Source organism: Marmota monax, unplaced genomic scaffold (genome assembly GCF_021218885.2).
Source record: "Marmota monax isolate L192 unplaced genomic scaffold, Marmota_monax_Labrador192_F-V1.1 WCK01_AAM20220418_F8-fsc00071, whole genome shotgun sequence".
NCBI lineage: Eukaryota > Metazoa > Chordata > Mammalia > Rodentia > Sciuridae > Marmota > Marmota monax.
The window spans coordinates 6,090,835-6,113,693 of NW_026695217.1; the positions used below are offsets into that span (position 1 = coordinate 6,090,835).

At 37.1% G+C, this 22,859-nt stretch overlaps 1 protein-coding gene across 6 annotated transcripts in view; it reads left to right on the plus strand.

The window, feature by feature from the left end:
- Nucleotides 1–22,859, plus strand: part of Lyst (lysosomal trafficking regulator) — a 161,463-nt gene that overhangs the window by 64,170 nt on the left and 74,434 nt on the right. For all 6 annotated transcript variants that reach the window (XM_046432009.2, XM_046432008.2, XM_046432010.2 and 3 more), the window contains 11 exons: nt 460–633; nt 1,476–1,625; nt 4,771–4,908; nt 9,477–9,675; nt 12,039–12,170; nt 14,088–14,712; nt 15,417–15,594; nt 17,405–17,574; nt 18,783–19,013; nt 20,795–20,961; nt 22,371–22,523. In XM_046432009.2, coding sequence (XP_046287965.1) covers nt 460–633; nt 1,476–1,625; nt 4,771–4,908; nt 9,477–9,675; nt 12,039–12,170; nt 14,088–14,712; nt 15,417–15,594; nt 17,405–17,574; nt 18,783–19,013; nt 20,795–20,961; nt 22,371–22,523 — 2,317 coding nt within the window. The remainder of the gene's footprint in view (nt 1–459; nt 634–1,475; nt 1,626–4,770; nt 4,909–9,476; nt 9,676–12,038; nt 12,171–14,087; nt 14,713–15,416; nt 15,595–17,404; nt 17,575–18,782; nt 19,014–20,794; nt 20,962–22,370; nt 22,524–22,859) is intronic.

Sequence of the window (22,859 nt, forward strand, 5' to 3'; positions counted from 1 at the left end):
GCATACTACAGTAATGGTGTAAAAAAATTTTTTTGGTACTAGGGATTGAATCCAGGGGCACTTAACCACTGAGCCACATCCCCAACCCTTTTTATATTTTATTTAGAGACAGGGTCTTGATAAGTTGCTGAGGCTGGCTTTGAACTTGCGATCCTGTTGCCTCAGCCTCCCGAACCACTGAGATTACAGGCATGCACCACTGAACCTGGCAAGAAATGTAATTTTAAAAATTAGATTTGTGAAAAGTTATCCCTTAAATCTTCCCAATGCATAGAGAAAAAACTCCAAAGGTCAACAAATAAGTGAAAAAAAATTTTTTTTAGTTTATTTGGGTTGGGAGTTTTTTTTAAAAGAGAAGAAATACAAAAAAATTGATATGAAAGAATGTAGGTAATCACATGTGTTAAATTTTTAGTCTCAACAGATTAGGAGAAAAATATATTCATCTCTTGTTTTTAGGTTGTTGAACTTAGTGACTGTGAAGAAACTCAGGCATTGGCACTGCGAGTCCTGCTCTCCTTAGTTAAATTCAACCAACAGAGAGCTCATGAATTAGAAAATTGTAATGGGCTTTCTATGATTCATCAGGTGTTGATCAAACAGAAATGCATTGTTGGCTTTCACATCTTGAAGGTATGACTTCTTAAAGTCAATTCCCATAGTTTCTATGAGTGATTCTTACCCTTCATTAGAGTCTTCCAGTAAGAATCTTGGGTTTCAGTGATTCCCTAAAACAATGAAGGAAACTCATTATTGTATATTTAAGCAAACTTATGTACTCTTTTGGTTCTTTCCATCATTCAAGTAATTACATTTTTCATTTTATAAAGCATTTTAGACAAGTAAGAAAAAACTCAAAGAATTTTAGACTTGGCTGGACTGTAGATGTCTTCAGTCTGGCTCCTCATGCTGTGGACTGATAAAGTGGTCTCCATCCCACAGTTTTGGAAGAGATCACAGTTCATAGGAACCAGAGATGTACGTTTGCATCAGGCAGTGCTGCTGTAATTAGTTTTAAAGTTATAAATGCCTATGTCATTGTATATTTAAGTACCCATCTAGCTAAAAGCTGGATGGTAACATTGTGAAAGTATTTCTCTGTGGGTAATGGTATTAAGGCAGAAGTTGATTTCTATGTCCTTGCTCCCAGCCCCACCTCTTTAAACTGTCAAGATCTATGCATTTCTGACATAAATCCTTACTACTAAGAGCAGATTGTTTCCACTTAAAAAATAAAAATAAGATGTGGATGGTTTTTGTGTTTGAAACTGAGTAATTGCTTACAAACAGTTGGAAGTTCAGGATTTTCTGTTTATTTGAGTTGCAACACAGAACAAAGACACTTTATGAAATGGTGAATTAGTAACTAATATTCCTTTCAATGTTAAGACTGCAGATTGAAAACTTAATGTTTCTGTTGATTGTTTGTCTAACCACTCATTAATGCATCTCGTATTGGTACTGGTTTTCCATAGACCCTTCTTGAAGGTTGCTGTGGGGAAGATATTATCCATATCAATGAGAATGGAGAGTTCAAGTTGGATATAGAGTCTAATGCTATAATCCAAGATGTTAAACTTTTAGAGGAGCTACTGCTTGACTGGAAGATATGGAATAAAGCAGAGGCATGTAAAAATATATACATCTTTTTCATTTTTTATTGTGATTTTATAACATCAAATTTACTTTTTAAACCATCTAAGTGTACAGTTCAGTGGTATCAAGCATATTCACAGAGTTGTGAAGCCATTACCACTGTCTTTCTCCATGATCCTTTCCATCTTGTAAAGCCACAGCTCTGCACCTGTTAAACAATAACCCCCCATTTCCCCTTCCACAGCCCTGCAGCCATCATTGTATTTGCTGCCTCTGTGGACTCAACTACTCCAAACAGCTCATCTAAGTGGAATCATATAGTGTTTGTCTTTTATAATTTGCTCACTTCACTTAGTGCAATGTCCTCATAGGTTCATCCAGATGTCATAGGTTTAAATTTCCTCCTTTTAGGTAGAATAATATTCTATTGTATGTGTCTATCAAATTTCACTTTTCCATTCTCCATCCAGGGATATTTGCCTTGCTTCCAGATCTCAGCTATTATGAATATAGATAGATGTGTATACCCTCTAATATTCACCTAATCATTCTTCTAAACCACAGAATGAATTTACTACTTCAGTGTAATATTCATTGTAAGTGGAAATCTGGGATTATTTCCCATGCTGAGTTTTGAACAGCCATGGTAATACTAAGTTGGAGGGTCAGGATCAGAACTTGGGCTGGCTCAGAATACTACAATCAGGCAGGAGTACATGGTACATTTAGATCCCCTTCGGGACCTACATTTAGCATAAACTCCAAAAGAGGGGATTCTAAGAGTCTGGGGAACCAGGTCCAGGGGACAGAAATGGAGGTCCTTTTGAGCAGAGGAGTCACACTGGCCAGGATGCACGGTCTGGATCATGCCAAGGGCAAGACTTTGTCAGAAGCATGAAATAACGTAGAAAGACAGTAGGTCTAGGTGCAGCATCTCAACACCTGGAGTGCATGGGCTGGTTTTCACAGGACTCATCCAGGGAATGGGTATAGGGCTGTTTCCTTTCTGCCTTGGCTTTCAGCAGTTGTGGTGGTATAGGGTCAGACAGGCTGCTCACTTCTAATATGAACTGTGCATATAGAGTGTGGCAGGGTTCTAGAAGTTACTGGTGATTTTATCTATCTATCTATTTATTTATTTATTTTTGTAGTTGTATATGGAAAGCATACCTTTATTTTATTTGTTTATTTTTATGCAGTGCTAAGGATCAAACCCAGTGCCTCCCACATGCTAGGCAAGTGCTCTGCCGTTGAACTATGGCCTCAACCCTACTGGTGATTTTTAAAAAACAATAGATTGTCTGTGATTAGTTGAAATATAACAATATTATCAGCAAATGTAATTATTTGAAGAGCTATTCTAAGTATATACCTTTAGAATTTTAAAAAATTTGATTATTCCCACTGGATATGGTTGTACATGCCTGTAGTCCCAGTTACTTGGGATTGCAGGTTCAAGGCTAGACTCCACAACTTAGCAAGACTCTGTCAAAATAAAAAATAAAAAGGCCTCTGAGTGTACCTCAGTGATAGAGCACCCCGAGTTCAGTTTCCAGTACTAGAGAGAGAGAGAGAGAGAGAGAGAAAGAGAGATTATTCCCAAATTTGACTACAGTCTTCACAACAGTAATGAGTTATGAAGCCAAAAAAAAAAATCTTTTCTAATCTATCATTAATAAAAATGAATTAGCTCAAATTTCTAGAAAAGAATTATTTTTCTACTCATCCTATAGAAAATTTTTATAAAATCGTTGTTATATGAAGAGGAAGTCAGCCACAAACTTAAAAGTATTAAAAAGTAGTGCCAAGCAACTAACTCAACTACTGCTGTTTTTCTGTATGTTGTGATACTGATGATATTTGTCAGTTTTTGTTCACTTTGTAATTTGTCATGATTTCTCATTCTGAATAAAGATTTATTTTAAGATCTGAAAAATAGAAGATATATATGTTTCATGTTGCAGAGAAGGTAAACACATAAAGGGATAGCATAAAAATTAGTAAAAAAAAATTAGATGAAAGTCTGTATAAGTATATAATAAAGAATATGCTCAACTGGAGATTGGAATATCTATCCTAACTAAATTTAGACAGTTTATGTAGTATTTCAGAAGACCATGAAAATATGGGGTTGTTTGATTTTAAATTTTTTTATCACATTCAAAAGTGATAAAATATACATACACTTTGATGGATTTGAAATAAGGATTTCCTTCCTAAGTAGTTGTTTTTTAACAAAATCTGGTTTTCATGTTGGCCGTTTAGTAGCAGGGGCACTGTTTCATTTTGGTACTCTTTGTCAGACCCAAGTCAAGTTTTCATACGGGAGCTGCCTTTCTTCTAGGTGTCTGTGTTTGGATCTCGGTTCCGTTTTCTGAAGAGAGCGGCCTTGCTTAGAGTAGTAGAGTTAAGTCTGTCAGTTCCTTGGCTTTTCTGTTGTTCATCACTGTCAGATAATGACAGGAGAAATAATAAGACCTGCGACCCAGGCCAGTTATTGTTACCTTTTGTTGATAGCATTATTGAAAGAACAATTAGAGGAATAAGATGAGGTAAAGATAATCTTTCAATTATTATCAGTGAGATCCTTTTTTCATGCTATTCTGGATAATTTTATTGATTCAATGCAGGAGGAACATTTTAAGGCACCTTCAAAGGATACAAACTACTCTTTGAAGATGCACAATTTTTTAATAGCTCAGAGAATTCTATTATGTGGACTTAACGTGAGTTAATCCCAAAATATACATATTTCACATTTTCCAAGATGCAAATTACTGTTGTATTTTCTGTTTTAAATAACACCACTTTTTGAACAAGTTATTTGGAAACAACTTTCCATCTTGTAAAGCCATATTGGTAATGTTTGTTTCTTTAATCGGAATAAATAATTCAAGATAATTTACCTTTTGAAAATATTAAAGCCATGAAAAGGGTAATGTACTAAAGCACTTAATACAATATTGTGTTCATCATAGGAATTTAGAAATGACCTGTTGACTACAAAGAAAAATAGTAGGGAAATAAATTTTTAAGATTAACTTTTTTCAGGCGAATTTAATTTTGGGCATTAAATGTATGCACAGTGTTAGTTTGTTATTTTGGTAGTTTTCTCAAAAGCCTGTGGCAGTTTCTGAACATCTGTGTGCTAACTGTGTGTGTTTGCTCCCTCAGCCTGGCGTGTGGGAGACTCTGCTCGCAGCTCTGGAAGCCCTCATCCGCGTAGAGCACCAGCAGCAGTGGTTTAACACGCAGCAGTTGCTGAAAGCCCGGGCGGTGCACCACTTCCTGCTAATGTGTCAGGTTCTGCAGGTACCCTCCTCTGCCTTGGCTCAGTGGCTCTCTGCCCTTGTTTCTCTCTAATAACTCAACTCTGAGCATCAAATCTTTGTGGGATTTTTTTTTCTCTTTTCTTTTTATTTATCTCTAGGTTCTTCTTTCAACTTTTGCCTCTTGATCTCACATTGTCATCTTTCCTAACTCAAATGACAAAAGAACAGCAACTACTAAGCTTCTGAGGGTTTTCTTTTTGTATTGGAATAGAATGGTAACTTTACAGTCTCTCAAACTGTAGAAATAGCTGATGAATCTTATTCTAGTATTCCTTAAATAGCAACTTATAACTATGTATTGTTTTAATAAGCATTGTTTGTTGAAGACCTGCTTTATATACTAGAATTAGCCTTGTGTCTAATAATGCAGAGAAAGTAAACTAATAACAGAGATAGCTTATGTAAAAAAAATAGGTCAAAGGCTGTATAAATATGCAATAAAGAATATGCTCCATGGAGACTGGAAGATCTATATTAACTAAATATTGGACATATATATTGAACTAACATTTAATGGACTAAATATTGAAAATATATCCACTGTGTTAAAAAGTCATACTAACTTCCTGAGTTACATTGTAGTGTCCGTGCTATGGCCTGGTTTCCAGTCAAATTCCTTTCTTTGCTTTTACAGATGACCTTTTACCTGATTAGTTGGTATATTGGGCTATTTTCCAATTTTTTTACTGTCTGAGGCCTCTGTTATAAGTTAGACAAATGCAGATGTTCATGGGATTAGTGATTTTTCACGTTGGTAATGCCTGTGCTTCAGTGGCTCTGGGGCTTCTTGTTGTGGATAAGTGACATTCACCCTCTGTGACATCCTTACAAAGCTCTTGCCATCTGATGGCCACATACCTCCTCTTATGCCACTGAACCCGGATTTCATTCCCTTTACACAAGAGAGGCTTCTCCCCATTTGAGGCACATGATATTCCCATTGCCGCAGAGGTATTGATTCCATTCTTGTCATCTGGCCAACTCCTGCTTATTCTTCATGCTTCAACTTAAACCTTGCTTCCCGAGAGAAACCTGTCCTGCTCTTTCCATCTTTCCATTGTGTATACCAATGTGTAAGTTTACGCTGTTTATAAGATTATAGTTTATTTCCCTCTGCAGCCCTCGTGACGGCAGGGATATGTTTTTTGTTGATCACTCCATAAGCCTAATACCTGGCACACAAAGTACCTAATAACTCTTTGTTAAATGGACAAATTCTGAAAAAGAGGCAAGAGCCCTTCTATGGGGGGCCATATTGAGTGACCACACCTTCCCATCCTGATGTACCAGGGGATCTGAAAGATCACTGTAGTCTGGTGTGGTAGTGCCATGACTCGTGACTCTGTCTTTTCCCCACTCGGATAGCAAGGCCAGTCTTCTGAGTGGGCATACCCCTGGGGTTGAGCTACACTCACCTGTTCCTTTGTAATCCTACCCCTTTGCCCTGTTTGGGATATAATGTTCCATGGAAATGCCCTATGTGTATCCCCTTCTCTTGCTCTGCCTTTGGGTGTGGGCTTCCTAGATGTCAGTCAGCCTGCTGACAGCAGACATCACAAAGCTAGACTCAGTCCCTGAAACCTGACTCCTTGCCTCATTTGAATGGCTTCTCCTCAGTAAGAGGGTTTAGCACGCGCCCTCTCTCTCTCTCTTTCCTTGAACCCCTAAAGTCCAGAGGAGCCGCCACAAGACCCAAAGAAAAAGGTATCTCTGCCTCTGTGTGGTTATTTCGTGCAGTCTAGTTCCCCTGGAGTGATCCTAAGTGTGTTAGTTGTGGAATGCGACACCCTTCAATGCCTTTCTTGGCCCCCGTGGAAATTAGATTATTGTCTTCAGAAATACAAGACAGTGGAATGGGGGTGTGTCTCAGTGATAGTGCATTTGCCTACACCCTAGGCTCTGGGTTGTTTCCCCAACACTAAACATAAAACCAAAAACAATACAGTACAGTGATCTCTCAGGACCCTTGCTTACTGAATGTTTTATGCATCCTTTATATATAAATTTTCTTCTAAATCTATTTCTGTTTATATCCATTTTGAAATTATTAGCCAATTTGCAATGAATTTAAATGAAAATTTGAGATTCTTATTCATATTTTAACTTAGAGGCTTCAATCTATATATTTTTATTTCCATATTATTTATAAAAATGATAGAAAAATCAAGGAACCAATTCCTTTTCCTGAGAAGTATATATTTCTTTACCCCCTTCATTCAAAGAACCTGTTTATCAAATTAATAGCTGTTTATGAAGCATAGCTTTACATTGGGTATTATGGAAAGTATTTAAAGAAATGAAGTTAGTCTTTGTCTTTAAGGAGTCTGAACCCCTGTGGTGTTTCAGGAAGATTAGCAAATCGGTAGAGCATTGGATATGAGGTAGTTTGATCAGTTTGAGAACAGTGTGGAGAGCCTGATCTAAGGCACTAAGGGTGGGAGTGTAAAAGTAGGGAGCAAATATGAAAGAGGTTAATGAATACGACTTGCTTCTGATAAAATGGGAGCTTCAGGAGTCACACGTGACATAAAATTTCAACCTGGGATAATAAAAGACATTATAAAAAAAAAATGGTGGTGACTGCGAAGCAGTGTGAATAGATGGGGGGCACCATGGAATGGATGGCTGAGGTGAGAGATAGTAGGATGCTGAGGTGATGGGCACCTTGGGATGGATGGCTGAGGTGAGAGATCATAGGAGGCTTAGATGGATGCTTCTTCGGAAGCATCCATCCTCAGGATGTGAAACCAGAAAAATCAGCTGTAGGAAGAGGTGTAGAAAGGGTAGCTGAAGAGGAAGAGAAGAATCAGGAAACTCAGAAAAGCAAAAGCCATGGGCAAGAGGAGGGAAGAACATACACATAAGGTGGAGCCCAGTGATGGAGAAAGTTCAGAGAAATGTTGGCCGAAATGGGCTATGACCTTGAACATTCTTAATGCCTTGTAAGATATCAGTACTGTGGAAAAGACAAGAATCAGATTTCAGGGACTTCAGACAGTATGTGAGGTGGATCATGGGAGCAGTAAGAGCAAGCTATTATTTAAGTCTAGCAGCAAGAGCAAAGAGAAAAACAGAATTACAAAAGATTGGTTTAAGGGATTTAAAAAAAATGAAATAGAATACCAGACTATATTTGAGTAAGTGGAGCAAGCAAGTTTGAAGAAACATGTGCTGGAATGGCTTAGGAAAGAACAGCTGATAATGCAACCAGGAGAGTTGGGGAGGTTCAAGAGGTGCTATTGAGAAGAAAGGCAGATGGTGTGGCAGAAATAGCTTTGAACTGGAAGTCAAGAGATGTATGTTCCTTAGTCTGGCCACTCTACAGTTGGGAGATACTGACACAGGAGTTTTGTGTTTGTTTTTGGAGACTCAGTGTTCTCTCACATCTGTAGTAGTCAGACTAAATTAAAATTAAAATCTGCCTTTTAAATACTCTGATTCAGTAGTGCTTAAGAGTCGAAGAGGAATAGATGTAGAGACATGTATTTGGACATAGGGAGAAGGAAGATGAAGAAGTTTACCTCCCAAACTCTTGACCCATAAGCCTATTGCTACCCATTGGGAAAGTGGAATTGGCGGACATAAACAAGTTGTATCAGTCTCTACTTTAGTAATTACTTGACATTCTATCAAGTCTCATTATTCCAAGCAGTAGATGATGCCGTAAGGGGTCAGAAGCCTGAGTTTAAGTTATAGTTGCACTATTTGTATATTTTCTGTAGCACTTAAGCTAGTCACGTAACTTCTTTTTTAGCCTCTCATTCTAGAAATAAGCCATTTTAGAGCCATTGTGAGAAAGAGCTGTGTAAATCAATGTACGATATACAGTGTAACTGGCTTTATGTACACGTTTTCCCTATGGATTTCATAGAAGCAGTATAATAGAAGAGGAAGTCATAGTCATAGTCAGAGCAATAGTCACAGTAATGATGGTAGTACTAATATAGTTCTGTGCACACAAAAATTTCATATTTTAGAGCATTTTGGATTTTCAGATTATGGATGTTCAACTGTAAAGCGTGTGCAAGTTTACAACAACAACACAAAAACCTCTAAGATGTGAAGCATGTCTGACCTCACTTGGATGTGTGAGTTTACTATGTGCAAGGCATTGTTCTAAGAGTCCGTGTGTTTGTTCCTTTTAAGAACTCTGTGAAGTAGCATTAGCGTTCTTCCCATATTATCGACAGAGAAGTGGAAGCGTGCAGGTGTTGAAAAGCACACCTGAGATAACGCTGCCAGGGAATGAAGGAGCCGGAATGTAAGCCTAGGTGTTGAGCTATGGAGTCCATGCCCACAAGCACAGTGATGTGACTTTCCTCAGTCTATTAAGATACGTGGGATAAATTGCTATCGGCTTTAATGAGCTTTTAATAACAAGATTACTGGACTTGAAAAATAGCAACTCAACATAATGGTAAATAAGGTCTGATTAGAGTAGTAAACCAGCCGAATTCTAGCTTAAAAAAGAATATCATATTTAAATGAAAAATGTTTTTTAACTGTTCTCTTTAAATCTAAAGAGAGTTTGATTTTTATTTTTTTCAGGAACACAAAGAGGGGCACCTTACATCCATGCCCCGAGAGGTTTGTAGATCATTTGTGAAAATTATTGCAGAAGTCCTTGGATCTCCTCCAGATTTGGAATTATTGACAATTATCTTCAATTTCCTTTTAGCAGTTCACCCTCCTACTAATACTTACGTTTGTCACAACCCCACAAACTTCTACTTCTCTTTGCATATAGGTAGGTATGACATTTTTGTTCGATCTTCTGTCCCACTGGCCCACTTGATCCACATTTGTTTGATATTTGTTGAATGGCCTGTCTGAGCTAGACTTACTGGGATAGAAACAGGACACGGGGTTCTGGAATGAACCAGACATGGTCTGTGCCTTCAGGGAGCCTGAGTACCTAGGAGAAAGGAAACACACACTTAGATGACAGTGTATATTAGAAACAAAAGTAAAGCTAATGAGACTTCAAAAGAGAAAGAGTTTAATTAGACCATTATATACAGAGAGTATTTAACAGATTACACAATTATCTATTGTGGGCATTGAAGAATTTAGGTAGAATTTGATAGGTAGATTGGAGAATTAGCACTTCAAGCAAAGAGAATAACTTGAAGAGAGGAAAATAGAGAAAATAGAGAGTAATAAATTTTTCCTAAGTATGTATATAGGATCTATAAAGGATAAATGAGAAATAATACCATATTAAGGCATTTATGTATTTATTTTCCCTAAGGTCATGTTAAATGAGTCCTTTAATGAAAGGCTAGAGATTTTGAACTTGTATTCTAGTTAGAGATCATTGAAAAAGTTTTGTTTTTTTTTTTAATTTTGCTTTGCTCATTTACTTGTTTGTTTTTGAACACAGATGTGATGTAAGCAAATTATTGTAGGATTCAGGAGTAGGAAACTAGGAACAGTAAGTCCAATTAAGTAATCTGTAGGTATATGAAATAACAGAATGTAGGCATAGTAGCAGTAGAACTGGAAAAGAGGGATAAAAGGAGAACTGAGAAGGTTAGGATGGGATGAATGGGGTGCTAGGGTAGAAGATAATGGCTTTGGTTTTGTAAAGCATGTTGCATTTGAGGTGCTCTGTAAGAATCGTGTAGCAGGCAACTAGAAAGGAGGGTTATAGCATGGGGGAGGTTACAATGAGCTCCCTGTGCCAAAGTGAGTTTCAATTTAGAATAGATGAGATCACTGTAGAGCAATGTAGAAAGAGAAGGAAAGAGGGAGCCAAGGATAAGACACTGGAAATATCACTATTTAGAGGTTACAACAGGAAAGAGGAATCAGTATAAGAGAAGATGGAATAATAAGTTTTTAAAGAACTAGGGCAGAGCAGTGCTGTAAGAAAGCAAGCAGAAGTGAACCTATGAAAAACCTAGGTGGTAGTTTAGAATGAAAAACCAGCTATACAACAGCCTTTTAAAGAAGTCTAATAAATGAATAAATGAGCAACACTAAAAGACCAAATGAAATTAGGTAGCATGACTTTGTATTAAGTTCAGCATATTAGAGGGTAAGTACTGTGCAGAATCCTGGGAGCAGGATAATTGCAAAGTCAAGTAAAATATGTTTCCTTCCCCTCCAAGACCTGAGGCCTAGTAGAGGGGAGAGAGGTGGGCGAGAGGTGGAAGCAGGTAATTGTACCATACCATGTGGAAAGCACAGTGATGTGGAAGTCAGCGTTTTGGTTTTCTGATAGCAGAGAGCCTGTTGAGGGCTGAGGGGACAGAGGTTTCCTGGAGGAGGTGATACCTGCTCTGAGTCTTAAAGGTAGGTAGGAGTCCAAGGGAAGGTCCGTTAGGCAGAGGAAATGGCTTGGGCAGGAGCTGTGAGAAGTTGGTCCAGCTGAAATGGAAGAAGCCAGCCTGGTAAGAGGCCTGGGGACAGATCATGGAGGTGCTTGTGGACAATAAGCTTGGAAAGGAGGCAACAGAAAGCCAGCGGGAGGTTTTAAGCAGAAATTGACATTTTGGATAGAAAATTCTGATGGCCGTGAAGATTTGAAAATGACAAGATGTCATCAGGATGCGATTTAGAAATCCGTGACAGCAATCCAGATAAGAGATGATGCAGCACTCTGGTAGGGAGGGAACAAGTTGAGGGAACCAGAAATAACGTCAGAATCGCCTGGTGACTGACTTGGCACAGAGGAAGCAAAACTAGTGGCCCAAGTGGCTTCAGGCTCCCCATGGGGAATGAACTGGTGCTGTTGTCAAACTAACCAGAGCACAGAACTGCAAGGGTGGCTTTAGGCAGAAAGATGGTCCAGTTCAGACTTGTTGCATTTGTGGTGCACTGAAGAAATCAAGCACTTGAATTTAAAGTATGAAGCTCAGAAGACAGATTGAGCCTGAAGGAAAAAAGCAAAGTGAATGTGGCCAGCAACAATAATAACAAAATTTGTAATGATAAGTCACACAGTGTAAGTCCTCACAGGTCAGGTATACACTAGGATAAAGTATACCACATTTTTCTCTTTGAACATCTATTTGAAATTTGGATTTAATTATTTGATTTTAAGGTTATGTTCTTATTTACCCCTTTTTAATATTTTGCTATCTCAATTTTATTTTTTAATCGTAGATGGTAAGATCTTTCAGGAGAAAATGCAGTCAATCATGTACCTGAGGCATTCTAACAGTGGAGGGAGATCCCTTGCTAGCCCTGGATTTGTGGTAATAAGCCCATCTGGTTTTACTGCTTCACCACCTGAAGGTAAAAATAGCAATAATGAAAGTATACCCCTACATATTGTAGTTCTAGACTAAAATAAATGGAATATTAAACTTAAGCATGATGTATTTAAAGAACCCATTTTTACTACTTTCTGGTATCTATAATTCACAATATAATAAGAGCTATCTAACACAAGTTCCCTAGAGAACAGATTGAGTGGCTGAGGCTCATACTTTCTGACATTATCTGTCCTCTGTTATCACAGTCATTTATCTTTCATTAAACCATTGATTTATTTTCCTATTTTCTTCAAAACCCTGGTTTCTTTGTTTTACTCTCTCCTTCCTACCTGAGCATGTCTTTCTAGACAGCTTCATTGGTAGATGGATGGCCATCCAGTACTCCAGCCTCACACTCTTGTCCCGTCCGTCATGGATGTGATCATCAACAAGGCCTCCAAGCACACCTCAGACAGGGTTCCACTGTTTATTCTACATTTATGATCAATTTCTCAATCATGTGCATCACTCTGCAACATTTTCAAATGCAATCACGTCTCCATCTTTCCAGGTCTTTTGAGCAGACTCTTCGGCAGCTTTAGCCCCTAGCCAATAGAGAAACAGAATCCTCTGGGGATTCACAGGAAAATGACAGAGAGGATGCACCCAACCTTTCTAATCCACTCTCTGATCATAACATCCTGTCTTTCTAATTTTCTTAGGGTTAATTTTTCAGATTTTGAGATGAGGTCTCACTACACTGCCTGTAATAATGTTGAACTTAGAATCCTCCTGCTTCAGCCTCTCAAATAGCTGAATCACCATGCCCAGCTTTTCTGGTTTCTTTACCACACTCCCAAGGTTTTTTTGCCTCTGCTTTCCCTATCCAGCCAAGATCCCATTAGCCTATAACTTCGGCAGTTTTCTTGACATCATCTTCAGTTTCCTTGTCCCTTGGCCTGCTGGTTTTCTTTTTAAAAAACATTTATTTATTTTTTTAGTTATAGTTGGACACAATATCTTTAATTATTTATTTATTTTTATATGGTGCTGAGGATTGAACCCAGGGCCTCGCACGTGCTAGGCGTGCACTGTACCACTGAGCCACAGCTCCAGCCCTGTTGGTTTTCCTAACCTGAAAATCCCTAACCTGGCCTCAGTCTGACTAACCTCACACTGCTGAAGACTGTACCAGGGCTTTTAATGTTTCCCTATCATTTTTCTGTTTGTTCAGAATCACTTCCTTCTTGTATTTATATAGTAAGTGTATTCAAGTCTTTATGTCAACAGTACTTTTCAGTCTTCCAAATTACTCTTTTTTTAAAAAACATTAGTTGCAGATGGACATGATACCTTTATTTATTTATTTATTTTTATGGCTGTTTAATAACAATAAAATTGCCATTTATTGAGCACTTATTATATGCCAGGCACTATGCTATAGGTCTTTCTTAATCCTGAAAGCAACCTGCAAAGTAGATATTCTGAACTCTCGTTTTGTGTTTGCAAAAACACTGCTCATATGGTACAATTGAGTGATCTAACTGAGGCCACTGAACTAACAGAACTGACATTTTAATCTGGTTATCTCTAGTTGCAAAGCATCGGGTCTTTTCACCATATCCATGTGTCTGCTGGCCTGAATAAATTGTTTCACTTCATTCATTTAATTTCAGCAGAACCACTAATCCTAATGACTTTAAATCATGTGGTCAATATTGCATTTTGTTAAAGAAACAGGAAAAGGCATATGTTCTTGAAAGATTTTAATAAAATGTGGTTAAAAGAAAAATAGTTCTGGCGCTTAAGCATTTTAAGCAGTTGCTGGGAAATTAACCTAAATAGATTCTTTAACAATAGGTAGGTGGGCCTTCACCATGACTGAGACTTATAGTGCACAGAGAAGTGGTCCCTCTTAGCAGCTTTTTAAGTAGTATTTTTCTGTTGCTCTTCCTAGGAGATAGTTCCTCCACTGTTATTCCACAGCCGATGGCTGCCCACTTGCTGCGTTCCAGAAGCCTGCCATCATTTCCTACCTGTCCACAAGTGCAGCCACTAAAACTGACTGGAAGTTTGGGCTGTAGTATTGACAAGTTACGAAACATTGTAGATATGTATGTTGCTGCCCAGCCAGAGACACAGAACGCTTTAGGGGAGTTCAATGTGCTGAAAACAGGCAAAGAGGATGCACTCATCAGTAGCTGTGAGTCTGCCAAAACTGTCTGTGAAGTGGATGCTGCTTTCACAGCCCACAACTTTGCCAGTGTTGTCCCAAAAGGAACACTGGGATCTCCTGTGGTCAGAGTAGATCACAAAGACCTAGGAGCAGAACCCCGGTCAGATGATGAAAGCCCTGGGGATGAGTCCTGCCCACGCCGACCAGACAACCTGAAGGGACTGGCCTCATTCCAGCAAAGCCACAGCACCATTGCAAGTCTTGGGCTAGCTTTTCCTTCACAGAATGGATCTGCAGCTGTGGGCCGGTGGCCAAGTCTTGTTGACAGGAACACCGAGGACTGGGAAAACTTTGCCTTTTCTCTTGGTTACGAGCCAAACTATAACTGTGCTGCAAGTGCTCACAGGTACTCACATAGTTTTTGTGCATCCCTCCCTCTTTAAATATTCTTTGAAGAATCTCTACACTTCTAGAAATGTCTTCGTTACACCACTTCTGATATTACATTATGTTGATACCAAACGGAAAGTGCCTTTCTCCTCTTTTTAATATTAGGTAGTATTGAGTTCCACATTCAACCAAAGGCTTAAATAGCTCTCAAAGAAAAATATCTCTTGTGGCTTATTTTATTTCTTGGAATTATTAGAGAAAGACCCCTTAGTTCATGGAAACAATCAGATTGATTCTTATTCCTATTGGCATCTCAAGTAGTACTGCCCAGTGGGATCTTCTGTGATGATGTAAATGTCTTCTCTGCGGTGGAGAGTACCACAGATGCCACTTGAAACATGCCTGTTGAAACGTGGCCAATGCCACTGAGAACTGAATTTTAAATTGAATTTAAAATAAATAGCAAAAATGGCAATCACTCCAGTACTAAGCATCATAAACACAGAATAGAATAGTGTTTAGTGTACTATATTCCTAAAAATGCCAGTGATAAAAAGTGATGGCAAGTGTGTTAATCACAGTTAAATTTGGAAACATTTCCTAATCCTTATGAGATTTGTTTTACATTTTAAAATTACCACTCAGCATAGTTCTTAGGGTAATCATCATGTGGTGTTACCCTTACCCTGAGTTAGTGAGACTTTTTGGTCTCTGTTTTAGTGTAACTGAAGACTGTTTAGAACCTGTCTGCTGTGGACTGTATGAACTCTTAAGTGGCGTTCTTCTCATCCTGCCTGATGTGATGCTTGAGGATGTGATGGACAAGATCATTCAAGCAGATACACTTTTAGTCCTCGTTAACCACCCTTCACCAGCTATACAACAAGGAGTTATTAAAGTAAGCGCAAACACTACATGAATGCTGTTTTAATTCAGAAACTAAACATATGTATAATTTAAAAACTTGAATATTTATGTAAAATAGACTTGAAGATTTATTTTATATTTAGGAATAATGAACTAAATATGGTTTTTTATTATTTATATTTTGTGTGTATTATCCAGTTTTAAGTTATCCATATATTTATTTATTCCAATGTTTTTTAAATCTACCAATAAATTCATATATCTAAACATTTAGTAAATCTGTCACAAAAATTCACAAGGTAAGTTTGGTTCACTGAGATCTCGCCTGCACAGACAGAGCATCAGAGTTTAGATTTGAGGTGTCAGCTCAGATGTCATCTTCTCAAAAGAACTTCCCTGATCACCTTATCAAAATTACTTCCTTCTAGCACTACTCTTTATTTTTTCCATCAAAGCATCCTGTTTATGTCTTATAATTATCTTTCACTTATTCTGTGGACTTATGTTTTAATCTCTCACATGAAAATAAACTCTGTTCATATCTCATGTCTGGTATATAAGAGTTGTCCAAAATAGATTGTCAAATGAATAAATGTTTGATATGAATGGCTTTGAGTAGAAAGCAACCAAGCGCTGGAATGGTCTTTTAAAGATCCTCATTCTCTTTAGTTTGTTTGGATGTAAAGATTGTATAACCACTTGCAGTTCCACCTAGTATTCATTGTGCTTCCATTTCACACGCAGAGCACTGAGCTGGTTGCTCTGTGGGGTACAGAGGGGAGTAACATGAGCCCCTGCATTCAAGGAATTTGTGGTCCTGTGAAGAAGAGGGTCACATACCCAACCACGTAAAAGGCAAGGGACCGTGATGCGTGCTGCCGTGGCGGCACTGATAAAGAAGAATTCGAGCAGAGGGGGAGCAGATAATTCTGATGGAGACACAGGGAAAGATTCGTGGGGGGAAACAACTGGATAGTATGCTGTCAACTAAGGAAACTTTTAAAATAAGGCAATAAAAATAGATGTTTGTGGAATGGTAGTCTGTCACCACTGTGAGGGAGGGACTGAAAAATAGGGAGAGGTGGACATGCTCCCTTCACAGGCTAGCGTAGTAATCAGGGGAGAGACCACCAGTCCCACAGGCTCACCTGGAAGTCCAGGGGAATTCAGGAGTTTCCAGCCTGGAGTAATGAAGTCAAAGGACCAACAGATTTGAGAGACTTGCTAGGGTGGAAGAGAGAAAGGTGCCTTCATAATTTCAGGTGGGGAGAAAAGCCCAAAGTGAGTTCACCTTGAAATCTATGGAATGGAGCTAAGATCCATCTAAGTTCAGAACCATGAGAGGAGTCGTTCTGGAAAGTAATTAAGTTGTATACACGTTGTCTTTAAAACAGGAAGGGTGGAAAATCAGGCCTGTGTTCAGGATAAATAACCTGTCAAGTAGTCTAGAAATAGAGCTCTAAGCAAATAGATATAGATTTACAGGGAGAGCCTTGTGCACTGATTTTATTTCCTTCAGAATTAAGCACATGTATTCATTCCACTTAAACTCCACCAAGGCTGCCAGTCTGCTAGGTGTCCCTGCTCTGCTGAAAAGGCTGGTTTTCCATCATAGCAGTGTTAAAAAGTCTCTTGAGAGGGAGACACCCCTAGCGTTCCACAGTCAGAGACAAAGTTCCTCTTACTATAGAGGGGGTCTTTCATTGAGCTTTCTGTGTTCTATATTTCTGAATAACTTAGACAATAACTTATAAATACAAGTATGATTGTATTTATACTGACTTGTATGTATTATATCACATTTAACATATGATCTAAATTGTCATGAATTTTTTCTTTAGCTCTTACATGCATATTTTAATAGAGCATCTAAGGAACAAAAAGATAAATTTCTGAAGAATCGTGGCTTTTCCTTGTTAGCCAACCAGTTATATCTGCATCGAGGGACTCAGGAATTGTTAGAATGCTTCATTGAAATGTTCTTTGGTCGACATATTGGCCTTGATGAAGAGTAAGTGGGTTCTTCCACCGTAATTGTTTCTTTTTTTAATCTTAACTGTCAAATTTAGTAAGTACACTCTTAAAATCATTTGTCACCTTTAGAAAAAAATCTAGTCATTTTCCAGGTAAATCAATTTATTATTTGCATATGATATCCTTTCCAATATTACTTCTTCCTTTGTATTTTATTCACTAGCTAAAAATTAGAAACAAAGAAGTGCTGTATCAAATGAAAGAAAGTGATAAAGTAAGACTTGGCTTGTAGTACTAACATGAGAAAGTTACCTGAAAAGAGAGTTTGCTCACATGTTCTCAACCACGGGTTATAGGAGTCAGAGCAGGACCTCCTCCCCCCCCCCCCTCAGAGCCTCAGGTCTTCTGGAAGAAGAGAGAGACCCTCACTTGAAATCCCTGCATGTCCTGATTCCTGAGATTTGGCCCTGGAGTAGTGCTGAAGGATTAGCAAATAAGTACAAAGTAAAAGAATATTTTTCACCCAAAATTTTCACAGAAAAATTATTTTTTGTTATTTCTGTTTATGATAAAGAGAAATGTTTGTCTCCTTATTGCAGTAGACAGATTCAGATCCTGAGGAATTTACTTATTTATTGAGATTTCAATAGCACTTTTCATTTGCATATAGCTTTTAGTTTTTTCAAAGCAATTCTGCATTATCTCCTCTGATTCTTGAAAAGAAAGTAGGGCAGATATCATCACACATATTTGACAGGTGAGGTGCTTAAATAATTTTGCTACATCACAAAGTAAAATAGTTTTGGGACAAGAACTTAAGATTCATTCATTCCTTTGTGCTGAACCTCTTCTTACTAGCTCACTGTCTTTCAAATACTATGTAAAATAACAATAATAATCCTGTATGCTTGTTATGTAGCAGGAATGCCTTGGACATAAGTGGCACATGAATGGATTAAAGTCAGTTACAGATATAAAATGGTATACATATTTTTTTTAATGCTTACATATTCATCTTGGGATGAACTTCTGGCAACAGCTTTTATCTTATTATTGAAGAGGGTCTATAATCTTTAAAAAGGTTAAGGATCCTTATTTCCCAAATTTATTTTCTTATAGCTTCAAATTGGGTTAACAAAATGACTCAAATTTATAGTATCAAATCAGGCTAACATAATGGCCCATTTTTTTCTTATTTTGTGACTATTGCTTCTAACATGTTCTTAATTTTATTTTTTATAATAGATTTGACCTGGAAGACGTAAAGAACATGGGACTTTTTCAGAAGTGGTCTGTCATTCCTATTCTGGGACTAATAGAGACCTCTCTGTATGACAACATACTCTTGCATAATGGTCTTGTACTTCTTCTCCAAATTTTAAATTCTTGTTCTAAGGTAGCAGACATGTTGTTGGATAATGGTCTGCTCTATGTGTTATGTAACACAGTAGCAGCTTTGAATGGATTAGAAAAAAGGTAAGTTTTAAATTGTTACTCAAATTTACACCTGATAAGTCCTTTAGAAAAAGAAACTTTAGGGCTGGGGATGTGGCTCAAGCGGTAGTGTGCTCGCCTGGCATGCGTGCGGCCCGGGTTCGATCCTCAGCACCACATACAAACAGAGATGTTGTGCCCGCCGAAAACTAAAAAATAAATATTAAAAAAATTCTCTCTCTCTCTCTCTGTCTCTCATTCTCTCTTTAAAAAAAAATTAAAAAGAAAAAGAAACTTTAGTAAGAGCTAACTTTAAAGTGTAACTTTTCATAATGCTTTCAAAGTTCTTTGCTACAAAAATTTTGAAATTAAATTAGCTTGGAGAGGGCATAATTTCCAGCAAAGTTTAGTTATGAAGAGGGTATTTGCCCCCAAATAGATTTGCTAAGCTTCCATCATAGGATTATAAAAATTGTTATCCTCATCAGGAATAGGAAATTGAGGATAAGAGAGATACAGTAGCTCATTGAATATCACACAGCCAGTAAACAAGAGAGAACTTGAGGACTGAATCTGTCTCACTTCAAAAGTCTGTTTTGAACTCACCATGCTATCTTACTATTAGCATACTCTATCACTGTCCCTGAATAAATTAATTCATAATAGTCATATTCTATCACTATTATCATAAATTAATTTCTAGTAGTCAAAAGTACATTGACAAAAGGCTTCCACCAATTGATTAACAGCTTTAAAAATATGTTGAGATTAGATTTTTATTCAGATTTTATATTTTTGATGTCTCCATTTATGATGCACAGCATACCATTTTTACTAGCATAATGATAAGATACAAATCTTTAGAAGCACCATCTTATTGCATATTAAAGCATTAAATGTTATCTGTATTCTTTCAGAGAAAAGATAGTATATCTTTAGTGATTCTCTAGGCCAGAGACGACTTCTACTCTACTCAGTTCAACTTTCATTGGACACTTACTATATTTAGGCTCTATATACTTGGCATATGAGAAATAAAAAGAAATACCAAGTATTATTTCCTCAAAATGCTTAGTCTTACTTTCAGTACAATTTGTGAAATTGATAAATTGGGAAGGGTACCTGCAGCTTGTTCTAAAAGTAGTTTTTGCTTCTATTCTGTAAAAAGATGAATTGTGCTTGTTGATAGTCCCCATGTGCTGCTCTATATGCAGTTACCATGTCTAACCCTTGCTTGATTTAGAAAAAAAAATGAATGGAGGGAAGTATAGAGGTCTAACAACATACACCAAAGTAGGTTATCAAGGCTGAAATTGAGGGACAGAAGTAACTGATTCATATTTAGTGTATATTTAGAAGTGAATAATACACATTCAAACCTATTATCTCTTTTGATCCTTAAAATAACTATAGTTTACACAAGTAAGGTTCAGAAGGCTAATTGATCTTCTCAGGCTCACCTTCTTTGGGGAGCCTTTCTTTGTGGTTTTGCTCATACCCTCATACCCTTCCCCCTCAGTGCGGACTAGGAACTTGCTTCTGCATTCCCACGGTATCTTGTGTTAACCTCTGTTGTTGCATTTACCACCATTTACTGTTGATAATGATCTCTTTACCTGTCTGGTAAAGATTATAGTTTTGACAGAAGTCAAAGTGTATCTTCTCATTTTTGTTCCTAGTATACAATGTGCTGCCTGCCATAGAATGAATATGAATAAATATTGAATAAATGCATGCTGGTAGAATGGGAATTGAAACCAGTTCTCGTGGTCTTAAATTATTGGTTCTTACAATGTCCTGCATTGTGTTTTGGTCATCTTCAGCCTTCCTGTGAATGAATACAGATTGCTTGCCTGTGACATACAGCAACTTTTCATAGCAGTGACGATTCACGCATGCAGTTCCTCGGGCTCACAGTATTTTAGAGTTATTGAAGACCTTATTGTACTCCTTGGATATCTTCAAAATAGCAAAAACAAGAGGACACAAAGTAAGATTTATGGATTTTTATGGATCTGAGAGGAAGCCAAACAATTTTTGGGCCTAATTTCTTTTCTCTTGGTAACTCTTTTTTTCTAAAGGCTTAACCGTAACTTTGTGATGATATTGATTGGCTTTAAAAGGCAGCATTTTGGAGTGGTAAAGATAGTGATGCCTTGACTAGTAGCTGGCAGCACATCATAGGAAACTGCCAGCAGCTACTGGTTTTTCTTGCCAAGTAGAATTGAAATTCTATGTGGAATAGTCATGCCCTATAGTTTTCTTTTTTTTTTTTTTTAAAGATAGAGAGATAGAATTTTAATATTTATTTTTTTAGTTTTCGGCGTACACAACATCTTTGTTTATATGTGGCGCTGAGGATCGAACCTGGGCCGCACACATGCCAGGCGAGCGCGCTACCGCTTGAGCCACATCCCCAGCCCCCCTATAGTTTTCTTTAATGGCAAATATTGAAGTGAAGGTATAACTTGGAAATGTGAGAATTGTGGGTTGAACATTTGCTGTAGGTACCAAAAAAAAAAAAGTGTTCTTTGAAACAATTATGTAAAATGATATAAATTCATGTATTACTTTTTTCCTTTAAAATTTCATAGAGTCCATTTGGATATTTGCTTTAAAATTGCTTTTAAACATAGTTTTAAAATGCTGAATTTGAGAACCCACATTGAGAGAAATGAAAAGTTGTGCTGCAGTTGTGTACAATGAATCAAAATGCATTTTGCTGTCATATATTCCTAATTAAAATTAAAAAGAACAAACTGTACTGCTTTATTGAAATGAGACCTTAATGCTATGAAATTAACAATGTTTATCACTCTAAATATGAATTATTATCTTTTCAGAATTTTTTTTGCAAAATAATTGTGTAAAAACAATAGTACTGATATTTTAAAAGAGGAATATTCACTTGTAAATGTTACTGTTTTTTTATGTAAAATCTATAATTACCTTTCTCAGTATATTTTCTTAATGAATGAATAGTAAAATTAAATTTGCAAATCATATGGTATTGTAAAGAATATTAGAAGTGTTTGAAAATAAGCTTGACAGTGGCATAAATACTGCACTGTCAAACTGAAATCTTCCTAATACAACTGTAGTTTAAGAAACCTCTTCGTAGCCGACTCCTGTCTATAATTGCATGTGCTCAAGAAAATCCTTTAGTACAATAAAATATCACTGTCACAAATTTAAAAAAAAATTAAATTAAAAACATTTTAGTTTAAAAAAATTTAATTAATATCTAATAAAATGTTGTTTAGATATGGATATTATGTATTATTTGGGATATTATTATTCAGATGGTAGATAACTAAACAATATTGGATATATGAAATATGTAAAAATTTAAAAAGTCAACTCTTAGCTAGATAACATTCTAGTCTCTTCTGTTTTTAGATATGGCTATTGCTCTGCAGCTTAGAGTCCTCCAGGCGGCCATGGAGTTCATAAGGAGCACTGCGAATCATGACTCTGAAAGCCTTCCTGATTCAGTCCACTTACCTTCTGCCCCCCATCATGTTGTGTTTCAGAAGCGGAGGAGCATTGCTGGTGAGTATTAAAGTAACATTTTAATAATTATAAATTGAAAGTAGATTGATTTTCCTATATTTTCGTATCTTAAATATTTCTCAGGTTAAAAAGTTGAACTATAAAATTTGAGAAAATTTTCCTCCCAAAGGAAACTATTCCACTACTTTATTTTCAGTTCTTGATCAGTTATTTCTTAAGCCATCTACCATGTCAAGCACTAGGTTAAATTTTGGAGTTACAATAATTAGAAAACATATTCTGCCCCTGAAGAGATTATCAAACAACATGGAAGTGCAGAGGACTGTAATAGAGCATAGTAGGGCGACTGGATTTACTTCAGGTCTCTGTGGAAGT